Here is a 21,963-nt window from a genome sequence, read left to right on the forward strand (position 1 = left end):
TATGTGTACGACGAATAGTTGCATATTTATTTATCTTAAAATTATGTTGGAATTAATTAAATGTAGGATAAAATCAATCTATCGGTTTATATAATTTTAAAATTAAAAGAGAAACTCTAATCGACAGTGTCATTGTTGAAATTTTTAACCGAGATTGAGTTGGTTAGATAATATAATTTCTGACTTCATTCGCAAAAGGTATTAAGGATAGGTAAAAGTGATAACTTTTGTATATTTGGATTTGTAACTTATATTTCAATCAAATATTTGTAGAATATGTATATTTGAACTTGTAACTTGACCATTCTAGATGTAGATATACGTTCGCCCAGAAACTAGTATGTTATATAAACACAAAATTATATTATCTAAAGGCAATGAAAATTATGGATGAAGAAAGGAAATGAAAAGGCAAGGCATATGGTTTCTATAAAGTCCAACCAAAAGGATACCGTTTACAAGCCACCAAGGGTCCTGTGGACATTATTTCTACTAAATTTTCTTACAGGGGAATTTCTTTTATTTATATGCTCAACTCTTTGGAAGTACAAGCATGTTTCCTCAGATGTGAATGTGAATGTGAATGTGAATGAAGGCGATCGTACTATCCCTCCCCGAGTGTCTCTCTGCATGTAAAAACAGTGCAGCATCAGCAGTCACACTTTCCACAGCTTGAAAGGAGCTTTAGCATATCCAATAGGTAGATAGTGCCAACATATTCCATTACTTTTAACATGTTGACAACATAAGCTAAACTCAGCAAGAACGGTCTAGAAACACCATGGTGCAGTATTATTTTGCCGTATCAGCAGATCAGATGTGGTCTGTACCTAAAAAAAAAAGATTGATACTCAAAGTTTATGACTGACCTGTATCCTATTACATGATACACAATATTTTTCTTTATTCAGATAACATTATCTCAAATTAGTCAACCTACTGTAGCTAGATGCAGGTTAGGAGTAAGATCTTGACAGTACTGTCATATATCAATACAATAAATAAATAGTTTTAAACTAATTTTAAAATGTCAAAATATGAATGAATCAATCGACTGTACTTTAATCTCAAATTAGCTTGGTTCGGCTATATGAATCCTCTATATCTGTTCCGCTACTAAAAGGATGTTACATCAAGATGATAATCAGTAGCTTTAGATTGTTAAATTTAATTGTTCTCCAAAAGTCCTCCAATTAGGGAAAGTGATAAACTAAATCATGAGAGACAAAAAAGTAGGTCAGCTAATATGGAAGGATCAACAATCTCACAGTTACGTGAAGTAACATAACAACCAAAAAGAAAATGGGCATGGTTTTCAGTTTCATTATTTGTCCTATCCAGCTTTATGCAAAGGTTGTATTAGAAACTGTATTTCTTGAAGATAAGATTTGTTGCTGGAGTATAAAAACAGAGAAAGAAAGGCCAACCCTCGGGCTCAACTTGGTAAGGCTTGTAGTGGCTGCAGTCTTAGCAACTTTTCCTAGAGGATAAGTTTAACAATATAATAAATTAGCCCAAGATGTTTAGTCACAAAGTACACATTACCTGAAATGAGTAAAATATGAATGTACCCCAAATAATAGACTTCTATTTGTACGAAGAAGCAGCTCTGTAAGATGAACAGTAGGCCAGCTCTTTCAGTAGGGACACAACATCAGCTGATGAACCAAGAAGGTATCTGGAAGTAGAGCACTTTCTACCAACTGCACAAGAGAAGTAGTTATCAGCCTTGAGGTCAAGAACCGATGACCCTTCATGAACTGTCATTCTATCACGCATCATGGACCACCAATTTCCATTTTCATTACTGCCAGCTTTCTTGTCTAAGGTTGAAGCTTGCTGGGAAACTTTGTAACTAACTGCCTGATGCCCACTTTTACCAGCTGAATGATTTGAAGTATTTCTATTGAGATGGTTAGCTATCTTGTTTCTTGTAGTTGCTGCTTGTCCAAGAGGAAGCTCTGGCTCAAAAAATGAATAAATATCTTCATCCTGAAAGACAACATTTTATTGCAAGCTGTGTTCATTGAAAAGAAATACACAAGGAAGAAACGAGAATTACGAGTTGTACCTAAATGAATGAGTGATACATAACAATTTTTCATGAGCAATATTCAAAGATGGATGTAAATGAAGCTACTAGCAGTGAGGTTCTGTGAAGCTCTTGACAAAGCTGCTGGGGAGAGCGGGTGGGAATAGAGGGTCTTTCAAGCTTCTCGTCAATGAGCAGTTGAAAAAACATAAACCAAAAGTCGCCTAGAGTCCCCGGGAGAGGAACATCCAGGAGTATAAGAGCAATGTTATTAAAAGCCATCTCATTGTCTCTTGAATCAATGAAGCGATGTGAAGCAAGAGGTTATCGCTTCATGGGTGAGGCCATAGGCTTCATAGAAGTTTGTGCTTCAAACAATGACGCACAAATAGATTCCAATGAAAAGCAGACGGTTGTTTGAATCTCAATTGCAGGGAATTGGATTAATATCAGCACTTCTTTTATCACGGTAGTGAGGGCGCCAACTTGAGCGCACCTCGACTATTCCACCAGAACCAGGTGCCTGCTACCTCCCACTAGCATTGATACCAGCAACTCTCATATCGGCATTATTGTACATTGGATATTGAATTAATTGCAATTTGAATTATAGTCGTTAATCAATATATGTTTAGAATATTTTAATGTCATCAATTGTGCACTTCAAAGAAGCGTGCACTTCACTTCTGAAGGACTGATAAACAGCAAACTACTACAGCAGACAGACAAACACGTTGATGATGTAACTGAAGGCAAACGAGGCCCCCAAAAGGCCACAACAGGCTCGGAAAAAATCCACAGACATTAGAGGGGTCCGGAGAGAAGTCTGTGGGGTTTATATGCTATCTTGCTCGGACTCGGGTACGGGTATTTGATACAGGTTAGGATCTATGGGTCGGATTCTTCATCACATAAATTTAGGATTCGAGGGTATGGATCCAAGTGCGAATACGGGTGCTTGGATACGTCAAATAAATGTATTTTACAAAATATAAAGTATATATCTCGATTAATTAAACTTATTGAACTAAACTAATAAAATTCAATTCTTTATATACACTTAATATTTTATTCACAAGATATCTCGCGTAATAGCAAAGCATTCTCTTACTTTACATAACTATATATATAACTACCATTTCCTCTCATGGAAGACTGAGTAGATATACCCTGAGGCAAGGCAATGGGGAAAGTCAAAGAGGCATAGTGTGCACTAAATATCAGCAAGGACTCAACAATCTTTGTTAATTTGCTCGAAGGTGGAAAAATAGGATGGTTCCATTAGTGTATTAGAGAAAGCTGAAGGAAAAGCTGTGTAGGAATCAACAAACCTTAGAAGGCTCTACGGGGTGGTTCTGTTGTGTTGATCGCAACGCAGAAGTGCTTAGGATCCAACTCATACCTAGTATGGAGTTTTACGCCATCTATTGTTTCTCTCAAGGTGACAAAGTGAAAGAAATGTATCCTGAAAGTTGACAGATGTCATAAAGATTCTCAGTGACCTTTTCGAAGTCAAAGTACACTAGGCCATTGAGTGGACACAATTGAGATTATGGAATCTGAAAGTAGAGAAGATAGATGACTTCAAAGTTAAAACACATACGCTTGACATTAAGAAAATTGTTTTTTTCAAATGGAAGTATCAGGTGCCCTGATGCAGAATTTCCCTTGATAGAGCTAATGAATACAAAGCCAGAGCTAGGGAAGGTCATTGAGGAGCTATGGGAAGAGGGAAGAACTTTGTGCCTGATTTTATTAGAGAGATCTCCATCTTTGAAACCTCAGATTTGAGGATTCTACATTGGCCTTGGCCAGCTTGCACACTCCTCGACTATTCCATCGGGTACCTGCTACCTCCTACTAGCACAGGTACAGGGTAACACTGCCCACCAACGCTGAGGCAGATGAGAAAAAATCATGTAGGTACATTTTCCTCTGCTGGGATTTGAACCAGACAACTCATGATTCTTCCTCTTCTGCTGCATCAATCAGTAACAGTATTTCCATTTTGGACCACAGCTTTGACTATAAGCTTAAGATTTAGCTACGCCTTCATTTCTATTCCTTAACTGTTTTGGATAATCCATCAAGGTAACTACTTAAGAGAAGACTGATTTCATATCTAAGACTTCCACAACTGACAAACATCGGGAAACTGTGATAGTTGAAAATGTGAAATATGCGAGGAAAGATTTCCGAGTTATTGGGACAAGTATTTGAGATGTGGCTTCAGAATTTCCTGCAAGCTTGGATGCTCAAGGTAGGGGTGGGCATTCGGTACTTTGGTTCGGTATTTCGGTATTCAGTTTATCAATTGTGTATACCAAATACCGTACCAAAGTAGTTCGGTACGGTTTCGGTTTGATACATTAATGGAATCATGTCTTTTAAAAGGAAATCATTTACAAACGTGAATAGATGATATAAATGGAGAGTGGACACACTGTGCTAAGCTAGCAGGCTGTATGAAGCATTTCACAGATGAGAAATGCCTCAAGGTACACATAGAGAGTTGCCACCAGCATATTGTGTGTGAAATATGTGGAACCAAGAAATTGAAGAAGAATATTAAGCAGCATCTCCGCAAGCATTTCACAGATGAGAAATGCACGCATCAGAGAGAATAAAATGTGAATTCCAGGATTGTCAGCACACTTTCTCCACTGTAAGGGACTGCTGCATTTTCTTTTATGTAAATAAAGTTCCTTTCTCATCATCCATAACTTTAAAAATTCTGTCCATAATGATAACATATGAAGTAAACCATAGGAAATACACTTAATCTAAGCAAGGGGGTTGGGGTATTGGGCTTAGGTTTATTGGGCTGGAAAATAGAAATAGAGGTGGGCTTGGACTTAAATATTTCGGTATTTCGGTAAATACCGAAATATCAAAAATTCAATACCGAGTACCGTACCGAAATACCGAAAAATCTATACCGAAGAATACCGAAAAAACCGATACCTAAATACCAAATTAATTCGGTTCGGTTCGGAATTCGATTTTTCGGATTTTATGCCCCACCCCTAGCTCAAGGGGACCTCATGAAACTTTTGTGAAACGATAAGCCTTTTGACCGGGCTTTGATAAGCAGGAGTGGGTTTCCTCTACCAAACAACTTGAATAACCAAACTAGTACTCAGTGCATCCCATTTTGTGCGACCTGTCCTGACTTTTGAGGAATTTAAGAGAAATATTTAAATGAGTTACTACAATAGAGTTCAGTAGATATATGTCAAATACTAAATGGATGATGTGAGAAGGTATCAAGATGTTGCATCAAATAGAAAGTAAGACTGAAGTAGAATTACCAAAAAAAAAAAAAAAAAAACAGCAAACAGCATTACTGTGGTGGACGGCGGACACCACAATTTAAGAGGTTGTATATTTGTTCGATGAGCTAAAATAGAAAGCAGGTAAAACAAGATAAGATCAAGTCAAATTAAATTCAAAAACTACCACAAGGTCCAGGTAGCTGTATAGAACTAAAGAAAACAAATAAGCATGTTCAATTATTTGCGCCCTCAAAAAGACAAACTATTGACAAAACCACAGGAAGAAAGCACATTTATGTAAGAACATCCTCTTAAGATGCAATCTGCCACAAAAACCATGCCAAGTTATATGATGCGCAAAGTTTTTAGGTCAAAATGGAGTTCCTACACTGCAATTTAAAAGCTTAAGTGTTCAGACTGGTCAAATATATGTGCTGTTAGCCGTAACTTTCATCCAAATAGAGCATTTAACAGTTAATTCAGCATTTTGTCAACCACAACATACAAAAGATTGCACACCTTTGGCAGAAAGTGCCCTATGCATAAAACATAATCTATTGGTGCCTTCACATCATTGTTATGCACTATTTCTCCCAAAATACGATCAATTGCTGCCCCCTGTACAAGAATAAGCTGCATAAGAAAATAATCAATTTAACATAAAATGAACATTCTAGGAATGACAGCACAGACCTTAGTAATACCAACTGCTCGAACCTCAACGGATCGACTACCCTGGACTACATCTACAGAAGCATTTGAAATTGGGCCTGTCCACAAATGTTGCAAGAGATCTTTTGATTGAAGTCTTCCAAACTCGATATCTGCATGCTCAGAACCCAATAACAGAATAAGTAGTCCAAAACCACAAATAAACATAAGGGTGTTTATTTGATTAAAGATGGACCTAAATTGGGCATAGATTAATGACCTGTATATTTATAGTTCCAAACAAGTGAGGTCTCACGAAGCTCAAAATGAGAACGGGGGGTCCTCTCAGTGAAATACTCAAATACATGCTGAAACAAATGAAGATAGACTATGATTTCAAAAACATCACAAATTTGAGACAATTCAAGTTCAAAATACAGTGTTTCACCTTCACGCTGTCAACCCAATCCATATTCAGATTTTCAGGCATCGTAGTCATCCAATTCCCCTCTGTTTGTCGCAAAAACATTCCATGTTCAGCAGCCAACCACATCCTATATTCTCCAAAATTCTGTAGAAGAAGTCAGTCAACAAATATAAATACTGATACAAAGACGCTAACTTATGAAAGTAGGACACCTCATCAAGAACATTCCGGTCACTTCCACTGAGGACAACTACTGTCGTTTTTGGGTCATTACAGAGCTTTCTTAAAGGTTCTTTTAAATCTGGATGCAACTTAAGCTCCATTTCTTTTAGTTGATCAATCCTTCTTCCCTGGGCGTCCACTGGCTCTGTTAATGTGGCATTGAAACCCTGAATTACAGAGAATGACTGTCAAAAACAAGTATTACATATTTGGGGAATTGCGCTTATCCCCTGTCTTCGTCATTTATATGTTCAAAATATTTGGAACTATAATGAGAAGGAGCATTCAAAACACATAGTAAATGAGACAAATAGCTTAGCGCAAGCAAAAATACACCGTAAATTGGACATTTAGTTTGACTAATTCTCTAAGATACAGTCCCTCTCCACTTCCAACAGGCCCAATAGACTATCTATAAATTAACAAATGCAGTTGGTAAAAGCAGCTCCACCCAGTTAGGTCCTGGGTTCGGGTCACACTGGAGGGGAAGTGTGGAAACACTATCGATCCTCCTAATTTGGGAGGGGTTTAAAAAAAAGAAAAAAAAATGGAAATGGAATAGAAGAGAATAAGTGGAGCAGTGAAGGAAAAATAACTATTTTACCAATAAATATCATGACTAAAGCTAGATAGAACTTTTTGTTCTCATTTGGGCAAGTGCCAAGGAAGCTTTTCTTGGAAGCAAAAATGTGACTTTGAGAAAACGGCAACATCAGAACTACCTTGTCCTGGGTTAATAATATAAGTAGGTGAGACATCGTAACAGAGAAAAAAAATATAAGTATCCTAGTGCAGAAACTCTTTATATGTGCATAACCTTATGCAACAGCATCCTAAGTTGCTCGGACACGGGTACGGGTGTCCGACACTGGTGCGGATCTAGAGGTCGGATCCTTCGAAATGTATATTCTAAGATTCGGGGTACGGATCCCAGTATGGATACGGGTGCGGGGATCCGGCTAAAAGTAATTCAAAAAAATAAAAATATAAAAATATCTCTAAATTATGAGAAATTTGTGGAATACTTATGTATAGCTAGTAAAGCGTGGAATTCTTTTTTATTCTCAACTTGTAGATAAGTAAAGGATTGATAAGGTATGCTATTTTCTTCAAATTTACCCTAGTTTTGGTTTTGATTTCGGGAATCAAATTGTATCTCGTCTCGAATTTTCTCGTCATCGTGGTCAAAGTAACCAAAATTGTTTGACCGGATCGGATATGGATCCAATACCCACACCCATACTAGTGTCGTGTCGACAAGGGTGAGGCACCTAAACTGCCATGTCAGAGCAACTTAGACAGCATCACATGTACCTTATGAGGATAGTTTCTTAAGACGGCATCATCCCTTTGATATTACAAACATTTTTTTGACAAATAAGAGCATAAGTTTATCATGAGACATATTTTGATAAAAGCCAGTTCAGCACTTTATGTTCAAATATGTCTCAGGCAGTAATGAGCAACAACAGACTCCAATCCCAGTATTGATTGGGATCCTATAGTAGTAAGGTGAGGTTAAGTAAACATGTGCAACAGTAATGAAGAAATGACAGGATATAGAGACATCAGTATCTGGTCAAAATAGCTATAAGTTCAGTCTTTCCATATCCTTTATCAAATTCATGAACCAAAAGTCAAATAAATGGTTTGAGAAGGCAAATGAAATAACATCCTGAGCAAAGCAAGCCCTAGAAATCCGTATAGGAGCTACTACAATTGCTTCGGCCTGAGCTGCTGCCAATAATTGGAAATACATATGTTAAAATGCACGCTTTTAAAACATTTTCTGCTTTTATGAATAACTAACTGTACAAACTTCATCTTTCAATAGAATGTAGAATTCACCAGCAGTGTCAAATTGCACCAGTTTCCTGGGTTTTGATCCTTTTGAGTTGACACCAAGTACTAAGACCACAATAATATACATAAAAATTATAATCAAAGGGTGGAATTAGGGTTTTACAAAAAAAACATATAATATTTTTGCATTTTGGTGAAAGGAAAAAGGACTACCAATATAAGCAATCGATTATTTGATCGCAAGTAGCGTTCGATAGCCAATTTGGTTGGTAGCTGAGGTGGAATTTGTCTAGTCCTCAGTTGAGCTTCAACAACTGTATCATTGAGTTCGCTGCATAGAAGAAAAAAAAAGTAGTAGCATCAGATTGCACTAGGATTGACATTGGGCAAAACCGATTAAAAGAGTGTCTGAGCAAACTGTTTGTCTTGTGACCGCTTCTTGATATTGTTATTGATTTAGACTTCAAAAACCGTGAAAAGTACATAATGTAGAGCACAAAAGGGGATCCTTTGTTATCAAAATACAAATGTGACAAGTTTAAACCATAAGAGCTACTCTGACACATTAATGACATACCTTACAAATGTTTCAGCCCATTCCTGGGAAGTGTGAGTAGTGACATGCATGAAGTTATGGTGATGTCGTTTTTCTCTTTCATGGGCAGACATTGTTAGAGCATAACCAATAGAGGACGCAAGTTCTGTAACATTCCACGGGTTCACCAAAATAGCCCCAGCACCAAGAGACTGTGCTGCACCTGCAAACTGTAATTAAGGAAATATTATGCAAGAATACAACAATATGCCTCAGTCCCAAACAAGTTGAGTCAGCTATATGAATCCTCGCTGACCATGTTACTCCATTTAAGTCATCTCATGCCAATGTTATGCAAGAATATGCCACTCAAATCATTTGTATAGCACGTCTACATGTGCAGTAGCAATCTGATGATTAGTAAACAATATTTATAGGGAGGAAGAGTTTATCTAAGGATATGATGCCACTTTCCATCCTGAATCAAATTCCAAAGGCCTTCTGAATTCTAGAAGCTAATGTAAACTTGCATAAAGAAGTTGAAGTAGAAATAAAAGCAACAAAATAGACACTATCATATATCCCTTTTTGCATGTTGAGGTATTCATTACCAACACCAGACAAGGCCTTTGCAATACTATCTCTCTATCTTCTTAGGCAAAACATTAAGATTTCCATTGGAGCTTCTTTGCTACTAAGACCATTGTTGAGAAGGTGAACATAGTGAATAGCTCAATCCCAAAAACAAGCTCAATCATGCAAAGAGACTACAATCATACTTAACCTATATGGGATGTTAACAACCCTCACCCCTTCCCCCCCATGCTCAAGGCTGGGCATCTGGAGCGTGGAGCAACATAACGTGTGTGACCCAACATTAGGTAGCCCAACATCGAGGATGAGCCTAGTTCTGATGCCATGTTGAGAAAATAACCTAGCTCCTATATCAACCCGAAAATCTAGCTCAAATGGTGAGAATAGGTCATATGCTTACCGATCAAGGATTCTAAAAATGTTATTAGCGAAATCATATGCATAGATAAAAAGAGAACTGCCTACCTCACTTAGAATTAGGACTCCTTTCTTGGATGCTTGGCAGGCCACAAACTCATAGCTGACAAGATTCATTCCATCCCTCAGGGATGTAACTAGAGCAACATCTTGACAAATTGCAAGAAACAGAAAAACAAGTGACAAAAGGGGCAGAAAGTGTATTCAGGAAAACTTTAGGCATTTTGAAACTTACAAGTGTTATCAGAACCATCATAAAATTGGTGGTATGAATTAAAAAATAAATAAAATGTTAAAAAATAAATTATTATGTGCTGCAAACAAGAAAGATACCAACTTGTCCTTTCAAGTTTCTAAAGAGTAAGTTTTCTTGGTCACTCATCTAGTTTCTTTTTTGCCCTCAACATATACTATCACACATGGACGTAGCCAAAAATCTAAAAACTAAATAAACAGTAGTATTAGTACATTCATATGTCAGTTCAGGACATCATCCTAGGACCGATAAGTAATTTGCGCTCATATAAAAGCTATGGCACAGACGGCTGCAATTTTGCTTTCTTTCCTTCATATTGAGCAGGCAACCCCCTGGGAATGTGTTGCTGTTTCCTTTTTCCCCTTCCCTATATCTGCCCCTCTCTATCAGAAGAATTCAACTATGTTTTCCACCTTCTAACCATGTTAAAGTTATTTCCAGTATAATTTATAGGAAGATAACAAGAATGAGTACCAGTGGCAGCATAAATTGCGCACAGTGCATGAAAATCAAGAGAGCGGTCCTGTAAATATAGAGAGAATATCATTAGAATCTTCACAAGGTTATGGAAATCGCTCATAAAGCAAAGAGGAATGATGAGAAGAAGTAGCAGAAAAAGCTGAAATGAGAATAAGAAATATCAAATCCCAGCAACCAGAATCGTGAACTCGTTGTCAAACTCAAAAATTCACCCTTCAGTTTATTTTACTGTAAAGAGGAAGATCCTTGTTTTATATCTAGTTGGCTTGATTCTCGGGGCCATAACACCACATATAGTCAATGCTTCTGTAACCTAACACCATCTTGGTATATCTATAAACTTTAGTTGACTTACCCCCACAAAATATAAAATAAAAAAGCACCCTATAGGAGTAAAAAATATTCCCATAGGAACCATCCCTTTTCAAAAACATTTCCTCTTATTATCAGCCACTTCATTAAACACTGTTGTATTCAAGCAACAAAAGTTAAACTGAAAACTTAGTGTTGATACTTCAATTGACTCAATTCCCTGATGTGTAACTGACCATCAATCTCAGACTGTAGACCTATAATTAATGTTTTCTACTTTCAGAAAAAGTAATGGACAAATCCCATCAATGAAATGAAAGCTTTCTTGGGGAAATGACACCACATGAAATCTATTCAGAGGATATGCAATTCCAGTAGAAAAGATAAAGAAAAGGATTTTCCCGGTTCAGAGGATTTGCAATTCAAGTAGAATAGATAAAGAAAGATAAAGTCCCGGCTCAAGAGCAATATATTTTCTAATTATATATGATTAAAACCAAAGAAAAAACAAAGAAGAACCAGACCTTCAGTATAACGACGTGACCTTTTTGATTAAGATGTAAGTAAGTATTAAAAGCAAGCAAAAGATAATGCCATTCAGAGAAGATAAGATTGATGGAACCCTTCACGTAGAAATGCTACACCAACAAAATAATTCGGCTTATTTTATGTTACTGGTTAGTGTTATAGACTTTGTCAAAATATTGGGTTTTTTCCCTTCCGATAAGTAGAGTGATGTCAAAGTGTTGGGCTTTCTTCTGCCAAGTAGTAAAATAAGAAGTGAAACGTTTTTTTTTCTATCCATTTCAGAAATCAAGTTTGCATTAATTGATCTGATGCCTCAAAGTAGTAGTATTTGAAGCACGGAAACTATACTTTGAGGATTTGACTATGCAGCATTACCTGATAGAGTCTCGATGAGTCTATTTATCCAGCAGAAAGCTGTAGCAATACAAGGTTTCCTGACATAAACTAGCTGCTTAATCTCTAACAACAGCCCAAACACTGCCTGTATTAAATTTTAGCTTAACCAACAAAGATTTCAAGCAGAAGAGTTTACCAAGAGTTAAGTGTTAAAGGTAAGTAATTCCTTAGTATGTCCTTTACTTTAAATATACCCATCCAGCCCAACTACAATTCAGAAGACGACAAATGGGTATACTCATAGCCATTCCTATATACCAAGAAATTTTTATATAAGACTTTTTTCGGGAATTACTTGAATGACATCTCAAGAGTTAATACAGTATCCTTTTGTATCTGTTGCAATATTTCTTTCACCTGTAGTACAATAAATTTCTAAAACTGCCAGGTACGTGTCCTCATGCTCAAGGTTCAACTGAGTTTCTGTATTGACATAATAATCAAAGAAGCCGATCTACCATGAAGAGGAGAAATTTTCAAGGAGTAAGCTAAATATTCCTGAAGAAGTATAAATGTACTCTCGGAATTGCTTTGAGCATCTAGTAGGTTATATCAAAAGGAACCTAGAATCATTAATTAAAAATGACATCAGAAAAAATGAGAGCTCCAAATTTAAGAAGAATTCTGAAGTAATCTAGTATCTGTGCCCCACCTTTAATAGAAGCTGGGGGGGAAAAGGCAGAGTCAGGAAACACCCATATATGTCCAACCCAAAGAGGAAATGATAACAGAAATCTTTCCATGAATAAAGAACTTTTTATAACGGGATCCCTTTGGAAGATATTTTTTTTGCATAAGGCACAAAGTAAAAGGATAAAGATTTTCTTGAGTATCTACAGATATGGACTACCCAAATTATAGCATAATATCAAGACACCAGAGAACAAAACAAAGAAACATAGCTGATGAATCAGCCACTGACCTGTTATTTGTGTACACTAATCGAGAAGATAAATAATATGCAAGTTCTTAATCAGAATGAAAGGCCTTAACATTTCAGCAAAGATAGGATTCACATTGAGATTCCTTTATGTCGCATAACATTGAGTACTATTGAGAGTCGTTTGTATTGTAGCATCAAAACTTTTTGATATTTAGTCCGTTTATTCTACAATTATGCCTGTTATGAGTTACGAATGACAAAAATCTTCATTATGACTTTTATATTTCAGTTATTATAGTTTCCTTATAAGAAAAATTGTCATGGTGTGTACTACCTCACATTCCCAACTCTACTTTTATTTTATTACGACAGTGGTGTTCGGGCCATCTTGTGCACTCCTCGACTATGGCATCGGCTACCTGCTACCTCCAAATGCACAAGCACCGGTTAACTCTACCAACCGAGACTTAGGCAGACACGAAGAAATCACCTAACGTGTTTTGTCGGCTGGGATTTGAACTCTAGCCTTCCATTGTTCTCAACCCTCGGTGCTGTCCAACTCTACATTTTACCCTAAACAGATATGAATATCCATGCTAAGCAGGTGTATTTATACCAATAGTACCTTGAGAAATTCTTTTCTGTTTCTGCAATCGTTAAGTTTTAAGGAGTGAACTTACACGTCGAGATGAAGCATAAATAAGTTGAAATGTGAATTTAGAGACTTAATGAAAATAAGTAAAGGAAAAACAATGTTAACCAAATGTTGAGTTTGATGCGCTTCTAATATATGCCCGTTTGGCACTTCACACCTTGTTTTTATCTTTTTATGATTTGGTACCTAACTTCATACTATTTAATGTATAAGATGCAAACTGCTGGCTCAAAATTAGATTCTGAGTCATGTGTCAATCCAGCAAACAAAAAGGAAATAATTATCATAATTAGATATGGGTAAGGAAAGGGGCAGGAGGGTTGGATTGACAAAAGAGAATAGATGGAAAGTAAATGAGTTAGGGGTATGGCGAGGATCCAAATTCAGCGCCAGGTTAAGAGGTGGCAAGGGGTGAAGGGGAAGACATCGCTGCAAGGAAACCAGTCTCCCACTTTATACTTGTAAGAAAACACTCAACATTTTGGCAAGTGATGAGTTTCTCAACTGTACCGTTTCAGGATCAAATTGTAAAATTAACAAATTTTGCTGCAAAGTACCAAATATTGAATACTTCACCCTGTAAAATGCTTCTAACTCTACAATACTCCTTCAAAGACATAGGTATTATTGTATTAATGTCACCATTACATCAGAGGATTCAAAAAGGTACTCCTATGACCTTTATTGTTATATCTTTCTTTATTTTGTCTTTTTGATAGAGGGGAACCTTGGAGCAACGATAAACTTGTCTTTCATGTGACCTATAGGTCGCATGTTTGAGTCGTGGAATCCACCATTGATTAGACTGCCCACATCACACACCCATTGGTGTGCAGCCCTTCCACGGACCCTGCGTGAACGCGGGATGCTTCGTGCATCCGGCTGTCATTTTTTCCATTTTTTTCTTATTGATAACTCCTTATCGTTTGATCATTATGATCTAGTGTTAAATGGGGAATGGGAGACAGTGAACATTTTTGTAAAGAAAAGATGACAAAAACCAACTTTGGGAATAACCAATAACCTGTTAATCTTACTTTAAAACTCAAGCAACTGAGAAGAACCACTTGACACAGAATGAACAATATCATACCGATTCAACATTTTAAGAAACTGCACGACATCCAGAAATTACAGCATTCCTAAAATTTAAAAAACCTAAAATGGAAAAAAAAAATTCTCAAAATGCAGAAGAATCAATCATTGAAAATAAAAAACAAAACAAGTTGCACCAACTTAGGACTTTACAGAAGTATCAACAAAATCAAATTGCAAAGCATTAGAGACCAGCGTGAATAATACAGTAATACATATCCATTAATATCAACAATTAAATTAATACTATAAAGTAACAAGAGACAGACCAAATGATGGATCGGGACAGCTGTTAGAGTTCCAAATCTTCCATTGATGCGTCCCACAATTTCATGTACTTGGCACGTAAGTTTTTGATCTGCCCAACAGGTTTAATAAGGAAATCCCATGAAAAATACCAAAATGTTTAACATATAACAAGGCTTTCTTGGCAATAATATACCTTACTACCCATGTGCGGATTTTATTTTCGATTTTACAAAGTTAGTCTAAAAATCAGAAGTTTTGAGCCATCTTTTTCAATGATAATTTGACGATAGCGTATATATAATGCACAATAATTTTAGAAATTACACTAACAATTAACTATTCAATACAAAAATAATCTTGAAAGATCATTAACTATTGTGCTTTATAAAAATAAAATTAAAAAAAAAAAACTACTGTGCTTTATAGATATGACTTTGCTACTTGGTGCAAAATCTTTTTCTTTTTTTTTGAGAAGGATATAAACGAATCCTTTTTAAAATAAATCAGAATCCACTCTTTCCAACTTCGGAACTCGGAAAATGATAGGCCTACCCCTTGATCCTTCTGCAAGTAAGTACCAAACTTGGTTCATTTGATTCGCCAGCAGGATTCAAACTCTTGATGTATCTCGCCCTCAACATTACTCCTGTTTACAGATCTTCTCTTCCATTCAGTCCACTCGAATTTGCACTATCAGTCTTTGAACATTCGGAAGATTTCTCACAGGCATAAAACAAGGGACTTTTCCATAGAAGATAAAAGTATTGACTTATATTTCTCAATGCCGTTAAACTAGGGTTAATTACTGCATAATCAGTGTCTTTTTGCCCTGTTCAAAAGATGTCAGATCAGAAGACAGACTCGCCTGAGATGAAAACAGAAAGTGAGTGAGCTAAGAAGAGGCTATTAGAAGCTGACAAGGTTCACGATCTCGAGCGAGGAGGAAAAGGGAGAATGGAGAAGATAAGAGAGACATTGGAGATATACAAGCTTAGAGAAGAATATCAGAAAGATGGAATGTTGCAGATAGGATTATTGGAATTTTAGAGAGGAGGAGCTTTTGTCTGTAGAAGTTTTTAAGGATCTTTTATTGCAGTTACTAATTTCGAATTCATTAATTTCGCCTATCACAATCCAAGAACATCGTCATTTTTCCTTTCTTTTTCTTTCCAGATGTTCTTGACAACTAGCAGTATTTTTGTTCACAAAATCTACAAGACATGATTCAGTAGTATATGCAAATTATATGCTGTAGTTAAACAACAGAAATAAACTTGATGACAAGGAACATACACTCGGGGACATCTGTCCTGGTTGGCACTGCAATTTGTAGCAAAACTACCTTGTCACGCCAGTCTGGGTTCTCTTCGAGGAACTTCTCAAATGCCAATATTCTTTGGGGGATTCCCTTAATCATATCCAGACGGTCTATGCCCAGCATTACCTGTAAATTAACAAATTGCCAATCAAAAATCAGTAAATAAAGTTTACTTAGGTTTCCATCTTTGCTTCTCTTCAATTTTCTTCCTTTATTCTCAATCATCCCATCTATTATACAGATGGTCATCTCACTTTTCTTTTTCTACTTCACACTGCTTTAAAATCAGAAATTTAAAAACAAATTGTAATACTTTGCAATCAAGGTCTAAGGCAACTCTTCTTGTGATAATGACTGAAATGGGGATAATATATCTGCTTTCACCTTTTTTCTATATTCCAATTTTTTTATGTTTTTACGAGGAAGAATACATCAAACTGTTGCACTGAGGATGACAGAAAATTTGAGGAGTGAAATAATTAAGGCATTCCACATTTCGAGCTATACTGATTGAATGCTGTAAAAAAATCTGCATCATGGTGATCAAAGATTTTATACTGGAATGAACCTTTCTGCCAGCAAATCTTTCTTGCAGTTCTTTGATATGGTACTTGACTGGAGAAAGCTCAAGAGCTCTAATGAACCGATCAGAATCTATCCCGATAGGAAACTGTTCATCCAAAGGATCCAGTCAATATATCATCCATAACCTTTTGCAAAAGAGGAAACTTGACTTAAGTTGCAAATGATGAAAAAAGAAAAAATATAAAACATTTAAAGCTATTAATAAAGGCTTCATATACCGCAGCAACACGTGTCAGCTTTCCTTGGTCCTCCACTCCTTCAGGTGTGCCCTCAAGCCCAAGAATGCGAGTGCAAGCACTAACAAAATGCCTTGCATAATCGTAAGTGTGGAAGCTGTAGACAAAATCAAAAAAATCCAAAACCTGAGCAGCTGAAAGCTCTTAACATAAAGGACAATCTAAATCCTCTTTGCTGCAAAATTATGAAGTACAGAAAATTTTCATAGTTCAGAAAATAGTCATGGATTCAAAATAAGCTGAACTCCATGATGTTAATGAGGCACTTATCCCCTTACTAAATTTACTGATGGTATTTGAAAACACAAGCCCTTTGTTTCCCTGGTGGAATGCTTCTCAAACCCTCATTTATGCATCACCATCACAACAATAAGAATTTTCTCATTATAAACCTCTTGAGGTAAGAAAAAGAAAAAAAAAGTAAACAAGAAAAAGGGACAGTTTGCTACTTTAATTAATCAGAGTTTGCTCACAATATGTTAAACACTCCTTCCCAATAATAGGCATCAACCAAATTGGACACAAATGGTATCAAACCTCTATTCCTTCTTCTGAATACTACTTTAAGATAGTCTTTAGGAGAAGCATTGGTTAGAGCTTACACTAATCTAGACCGTCCACAGATGACAGACGATCTTGTTACGCACTGCATCCTTAAGACTGCTTTACATTCTTTTCCTCATTCATTTAAGGTATAATATCTTGTGGTGAAATAGCACGGAGAACATTACTTGGTACAACAGGTAAGCGTCTCTTATGCTTTTTCTAGGTAGCCTTGTCCACTCCGTTACACCAATCTTGAACAATACCATAATTCAAAAGTGATAGTTGTTTGCAATACCTAAGCAATTTGTGACAATATTTGAATTATTGAAAATAGAGATAAGTGACTGACCCAACTAAATCAGCAGCAAGAACTGCTCTTAACAGCTCTGATCGAGATGGCAATGTCCTATGAATTTCGGATGAAGGAAAAGGTGTGTGAAGAAACCAACCAACTTTCATTTTACTATTATACTCTTTAAGGCATTTTGGTAGAAACATCAGGTGGTAATCATGGCACCAGACGACATCACCCTCTTGATAATGCTCATTGATGACATCAGCAAACATCTGGTTTGCCTTCTTGTATGCAGCAAACTGAGACTGGAAGCTACGGGTGGTTGCAAGACGGTCTTCTTGCGGAAGTGGGAGATAATGGAAAAGAGGCCATAGAATGTTATTACAATAGCCGTTGTAATATTGGTGAACAGTTTCTTGATCAAGAAAAACTGGAATGCACCTCTGCAGTCATGTAAACAATAAAGCACATAAAAATTCAACCTTTTTATGGTAGTTGTTATACAGATATTAAATTTGATAGCATGCATCAAGGTAAAATCTTTTAGATGAAGTTCAGTATTTTGTTACATGTTGATGTCGCAACAGCATATAATAGGCGGTATACAGAAGTAGAGGCTCTACACATATCACTTTGTTGGCAAGTGATATATCAAGAATTTAAAATGGGACCTATTTTACAAACCTTTTCAGCTAGAGCTTCAGTAAGTGATCTCTGACCAATTTCATCAGGTACATTCACCCCAGCCCACCCGATCCAATTTGCTTCAAACTCGTTGACACCTTTACCAAAATAAGAAGACATCAGCTAGCACACATACAAGATGAAAAGAACCTCACTGAAGCTCAAATGTAGTAGATAATTTAAGAAGATAAGGAAATGAACAATGCCTGCAGAGAAAAATAAAGAAAGGTATCAGGAGCAAAATGTGCTAGTCACTTTTCGTGTATATAGAGCATTATTTTTTTGGCTTACCCAACAGCGCTCGAACTAAACCTCCTACACTAACTTCTAGAGCCCATGAATCTTCGCCTTTCCTAACAGCAGAAACAGGCAACCGATTTGCCACAACCAACAATCTTTGCTTTTGCGGTCGTCCATCTAGCCTCTCAGAGCCATCAGAAAGGGTTTTTGCAGCTACAAGTCCTTCAATAAGCTCTTCATCTCGAGTTCTCTTATCGCCATCTGATAGACAGAGTTCAATTCCATTTACAGAAACATCTGAGTCTCTGTAGCCATCTCTTATGCCGTCATTTGCATATAGAGACTTGCTGGATTTTCGTAGTTCCCTTTCTCTTAAAAGCCTTTCCAATCTAGATGGAACACCATTATACTTGATTCCAGGCGTTTGTAGGATCTGTGTTTCAATTGAATTAGTATAAGTCATGAATCATATGATGCATTTATTTATTCACAAAGCAGATCATCTTCACAAAAATTTCAATCATAACACCTCATGAGTCAAATGATACAACTATGAAAAAGTAACTTCTTTTGGTCATTTAGAAGAATGGACAAATTCCATATTCACCAAAAAGGACAATGTGAACAGCTATAGCGTCTACGTCTCTTCCGTTAACAGTGACAGTCTGAAACACATCCAACTATGAGGAAACTAACATAAGTTGTGAGTTTTAGTGAATTTACCATTGCCCTGATGGCATCCAAAGGTAGACCAGAAATGGGAAAAGGAGTTTTCACACAAGACCCAATCTTTAACAAACATTGAAGTTAATAATAAAGGAAAAGAATAAAAAACAAAAGAAAAAAAAAAAAGGAAAAGAATAAACAAACCATCAACCAGAAAGACAGGGATGAAGAAGTAAAGCAGAAACTTTTAACTACATTCCATGAGAGGAACTTTTTACCTAGAATTAGCTATTCCAAGGGAAAAAAACATAGAACTACTCTATACATAATTAATTTGTTGCCTTTAGTAGTGAAATAGTGAGTCATACATGTTCCCAATATTAACTCATAACATGGCCTTAGATAACGAACAACGACATATCTATCACAGTTTCCCAAAACGCAATTCCTATTTTTAGTAGTATATAATAAGAGAGAAACCAAAAAAGGAACAACAAAATCAATATCCATTTTAGACAAAGAAATAGCACAAAAAGTAAAATTCAAGAACCAGCAACCAAGAGCACCCCCGATAAAACTCAATGCACAACCAAAAGAATCAGCAAGTGTTTAAAAAAAGGAAAAAAATTCAAGAATTAAAGTACCAAATTGTTCTGAGGAATGCGGGTATCTTCAATCGACTCCATCTTCAGCACCGACAATTACAACAACAAGAAAGACCCAAATGAGGAATTGGGATATTGAATTTGAAGTGGAAAGACAGTCCATAAGCTGCAAGCTGTCACAATTTTGTATGTATTATGTAGAGAAGAGAGAAAAAAATCTGTAAATAGAGAGAGGAAAATGGAGAAACGAACAAGTCTAAGGGATTTTTGCAAATTTCATAAAATCCAAACCCTTTTGAGGAGAGAGTGTAATAGAGAAAGTTTTGCAGGAACACGGGTTTGGTTTTCTCGCCATGCAGATTGCAGCAGCTGTTCGAGGTTTCCCTTGTGGCCCCTTTTGGCACAAAGCCTACACATGTTTCTTTTTTTTCAAATTATTGTTTTTTAATGAGTAAATAAATAAATTACTCTCCAACTCTCAACTACCTTTTTTTGCCCCCAAAAGTTCCAAAATTGATCATTAATGATAAGGGCTGTGCATAATTTGTTAAATACCGAATTTTGGTATTTGTTATAAAATATTTAGTAAATGTGGATGTCCACTACTCCCACTACTTTCACCCATGATGTAAATTACCTCCCACTACTCATCACCATTATGATTGTAACTCCACACCTCCATAACCCCTCCTCATGATCTCAATTTTTAATGTCATGTTTAAGACAATGATTTTGTAACCTTCATATGTAATAGTATAAATAGAGGCATGAAATGTGAGATGGAATACACTTGAACACTTGATGAAATAAGAAAGTTATCTCTTCTTCTCTTATTCTACTTATCTTCTTGTTTTATATTGTTACTTTGAGCTACATTTTTTATACACGTCATCAGCACGAAGTTGAGCTCTTTCCGTTGTTCAGAATATAAAAGTCCCCAGTCTTCAATTGGATCCAAGATGAGTAATGAAGATTTATGCCTTTTGGATAGTGCTACAACTCACACAATATTAAGAGAAAAGAAAATTTTTTCTTATTTGGTTATGAAAAAGGCTTATGTTAATACAATATCTGGTAGTACAAAGTTAATTGAGGGCTCTGGAAGAGCGGCCTTATTACTACCTGGAGGAACGATATTAACTATTAATAATGCATTGTATTGTAGTAAGTCTCAAAGAAACTTGTTGAGTTTCAAAGCTATTCGCCAAAATGGCTACCATGTTGAGACCTCTAACGAAGGAAAGGTTGAATACCTTTATATTACTACAATAAAAGCGGGGAAAAAATGTGTGCACGAAAAATTACCCGCATTTTCTTCTGGGTTGTACCACACAAATATTGGTGTGGTTAAATCACATGCCATAGTAAACAAAAGGTTTACTACTTCTAACGATTTTATCATTTGGCATGACCGGTTGGGCCATCCCGGTTCTAACATGATGCGCAGAATAATAGAGAATTCAAATGGGCACACATTGAAGAATAAGAAGATTTTTCAATTTAAGGAATTCTCTTGTGCTGCTTGTTCTCAAGGAAAATTGGTTATTAAACCATCAGCAACTAAAGTTGGGATTGAATCCCCTGCATTTCTGGAACGTATACAGGGTGATATATGTGGGCCTATACACCCTCCATGTGGACCATTCAAGTATTTTATGGTCTTGATAGACGCATCTACAAGATGGTCACATGTGTGCTTATTGTCAACTCGTAATATGGCATTTGCGAGATTGTTGGCCCAAATAATAAGGTTAAGAGCACAATTTCCAGATTATGCAATTAAGACAATTCGTCTTGATAATGCTGGTGAATTTACATCTCAGGCCTTTACAGATTATTGTATGGCCACTGGAATAAAAGTTGAGCATCCGGTTGCTCATGTTCATACTCAAAAAGGTCTAGCAGAATCATTGATTAAACGACTTCAACTAATAGCTAGACCATTGCTAATGAGGACAAAACTCCCCCTTTCAGTGTG

At 36.4% G+C, this 21,963-nt stretch overlaps 1 protein-coding gene across 7 annotated transcripts; it reads right to left on the bottom strand.

Annotated features, from left to right (window-relative positions):
- Positions 401 to 20,392, bottom strand: LOC109242959 (alpha,alpha-trehalose-phosphate synthase [UDP-forming] 1-like). Of its 7 annotated transcripts, none has more exons than XR_002070470.1 (20): positions 20,025 to 20,392; positions 18,766 to 19,147; positions 18,475 to 18,572; positions 17,845 to 18,233; positions 16,932 to 17,046; positions 16,697 to 16,798; positions 16,104 to 16,254; positions 14,831 to 14,919; positions 10,687 to 10,735; positions 10,005 to 10,105; positions 8,988 to 9,175; positions 8,624 to 8,741; positions 6,598 to 6,774; positions 6,407 to 6,529; positions 6,239 to 6,326; positions 6,001 to 6,131; positions 5,827 to 5,925; positions 1,546 to 1,992; positions 728 to 830; positions 401 to 626 (listed from the first exon to the last, which is right to left on the bottom strand). XR_002070470.1 is itself a non-coding variant. In XM_019409870.1 (20 exons), exons 2-19 carry the CDS (start codon positions 20,064 to 20,066, stop codon positions 1,588 to 1,590), a joined length of 2,847 nt encoding a protein of 948 aa, XP_019265415.1. In that variant the 5' UTR covers positions 20,067 to 20,158; positions 20,277 to 20,392; the 3' UTR covers positions 401 to 830; positions 1,546 to 1,587. The 7 variants fall into 7 exon arrangements, 6 of the variants coding, with proteins under 6 accessions (XP_019265415.1, XP_019265406.1, XP_019265426.1 ...); XM_019409870.1 differs by having other exon boundaries at positions 401 to 830; positions 20,025 to 20,158; positions 20,277 to 20,392; XM_019409861.1 differs by having other exon boundaries at positions 401 to 830; positions 20,025 to 20,158; positions 20,238 to 20,392.

The sequence above is a fragment of the Nicotiana attenuata genome, chromosome 2, assembly GCF_001879085.1.
Source record: "Nicotiana attenuata strain UT chromosome 2, NIATTr2, whole genome shotgun sequence".
NCBI classification, from domain to species: Eukaryota; Viridiplantae; Streptophyta; class Magnoliopsida; order Solanales; family Solanaceae; genus Nicotiana; species Nicotiana attenuata.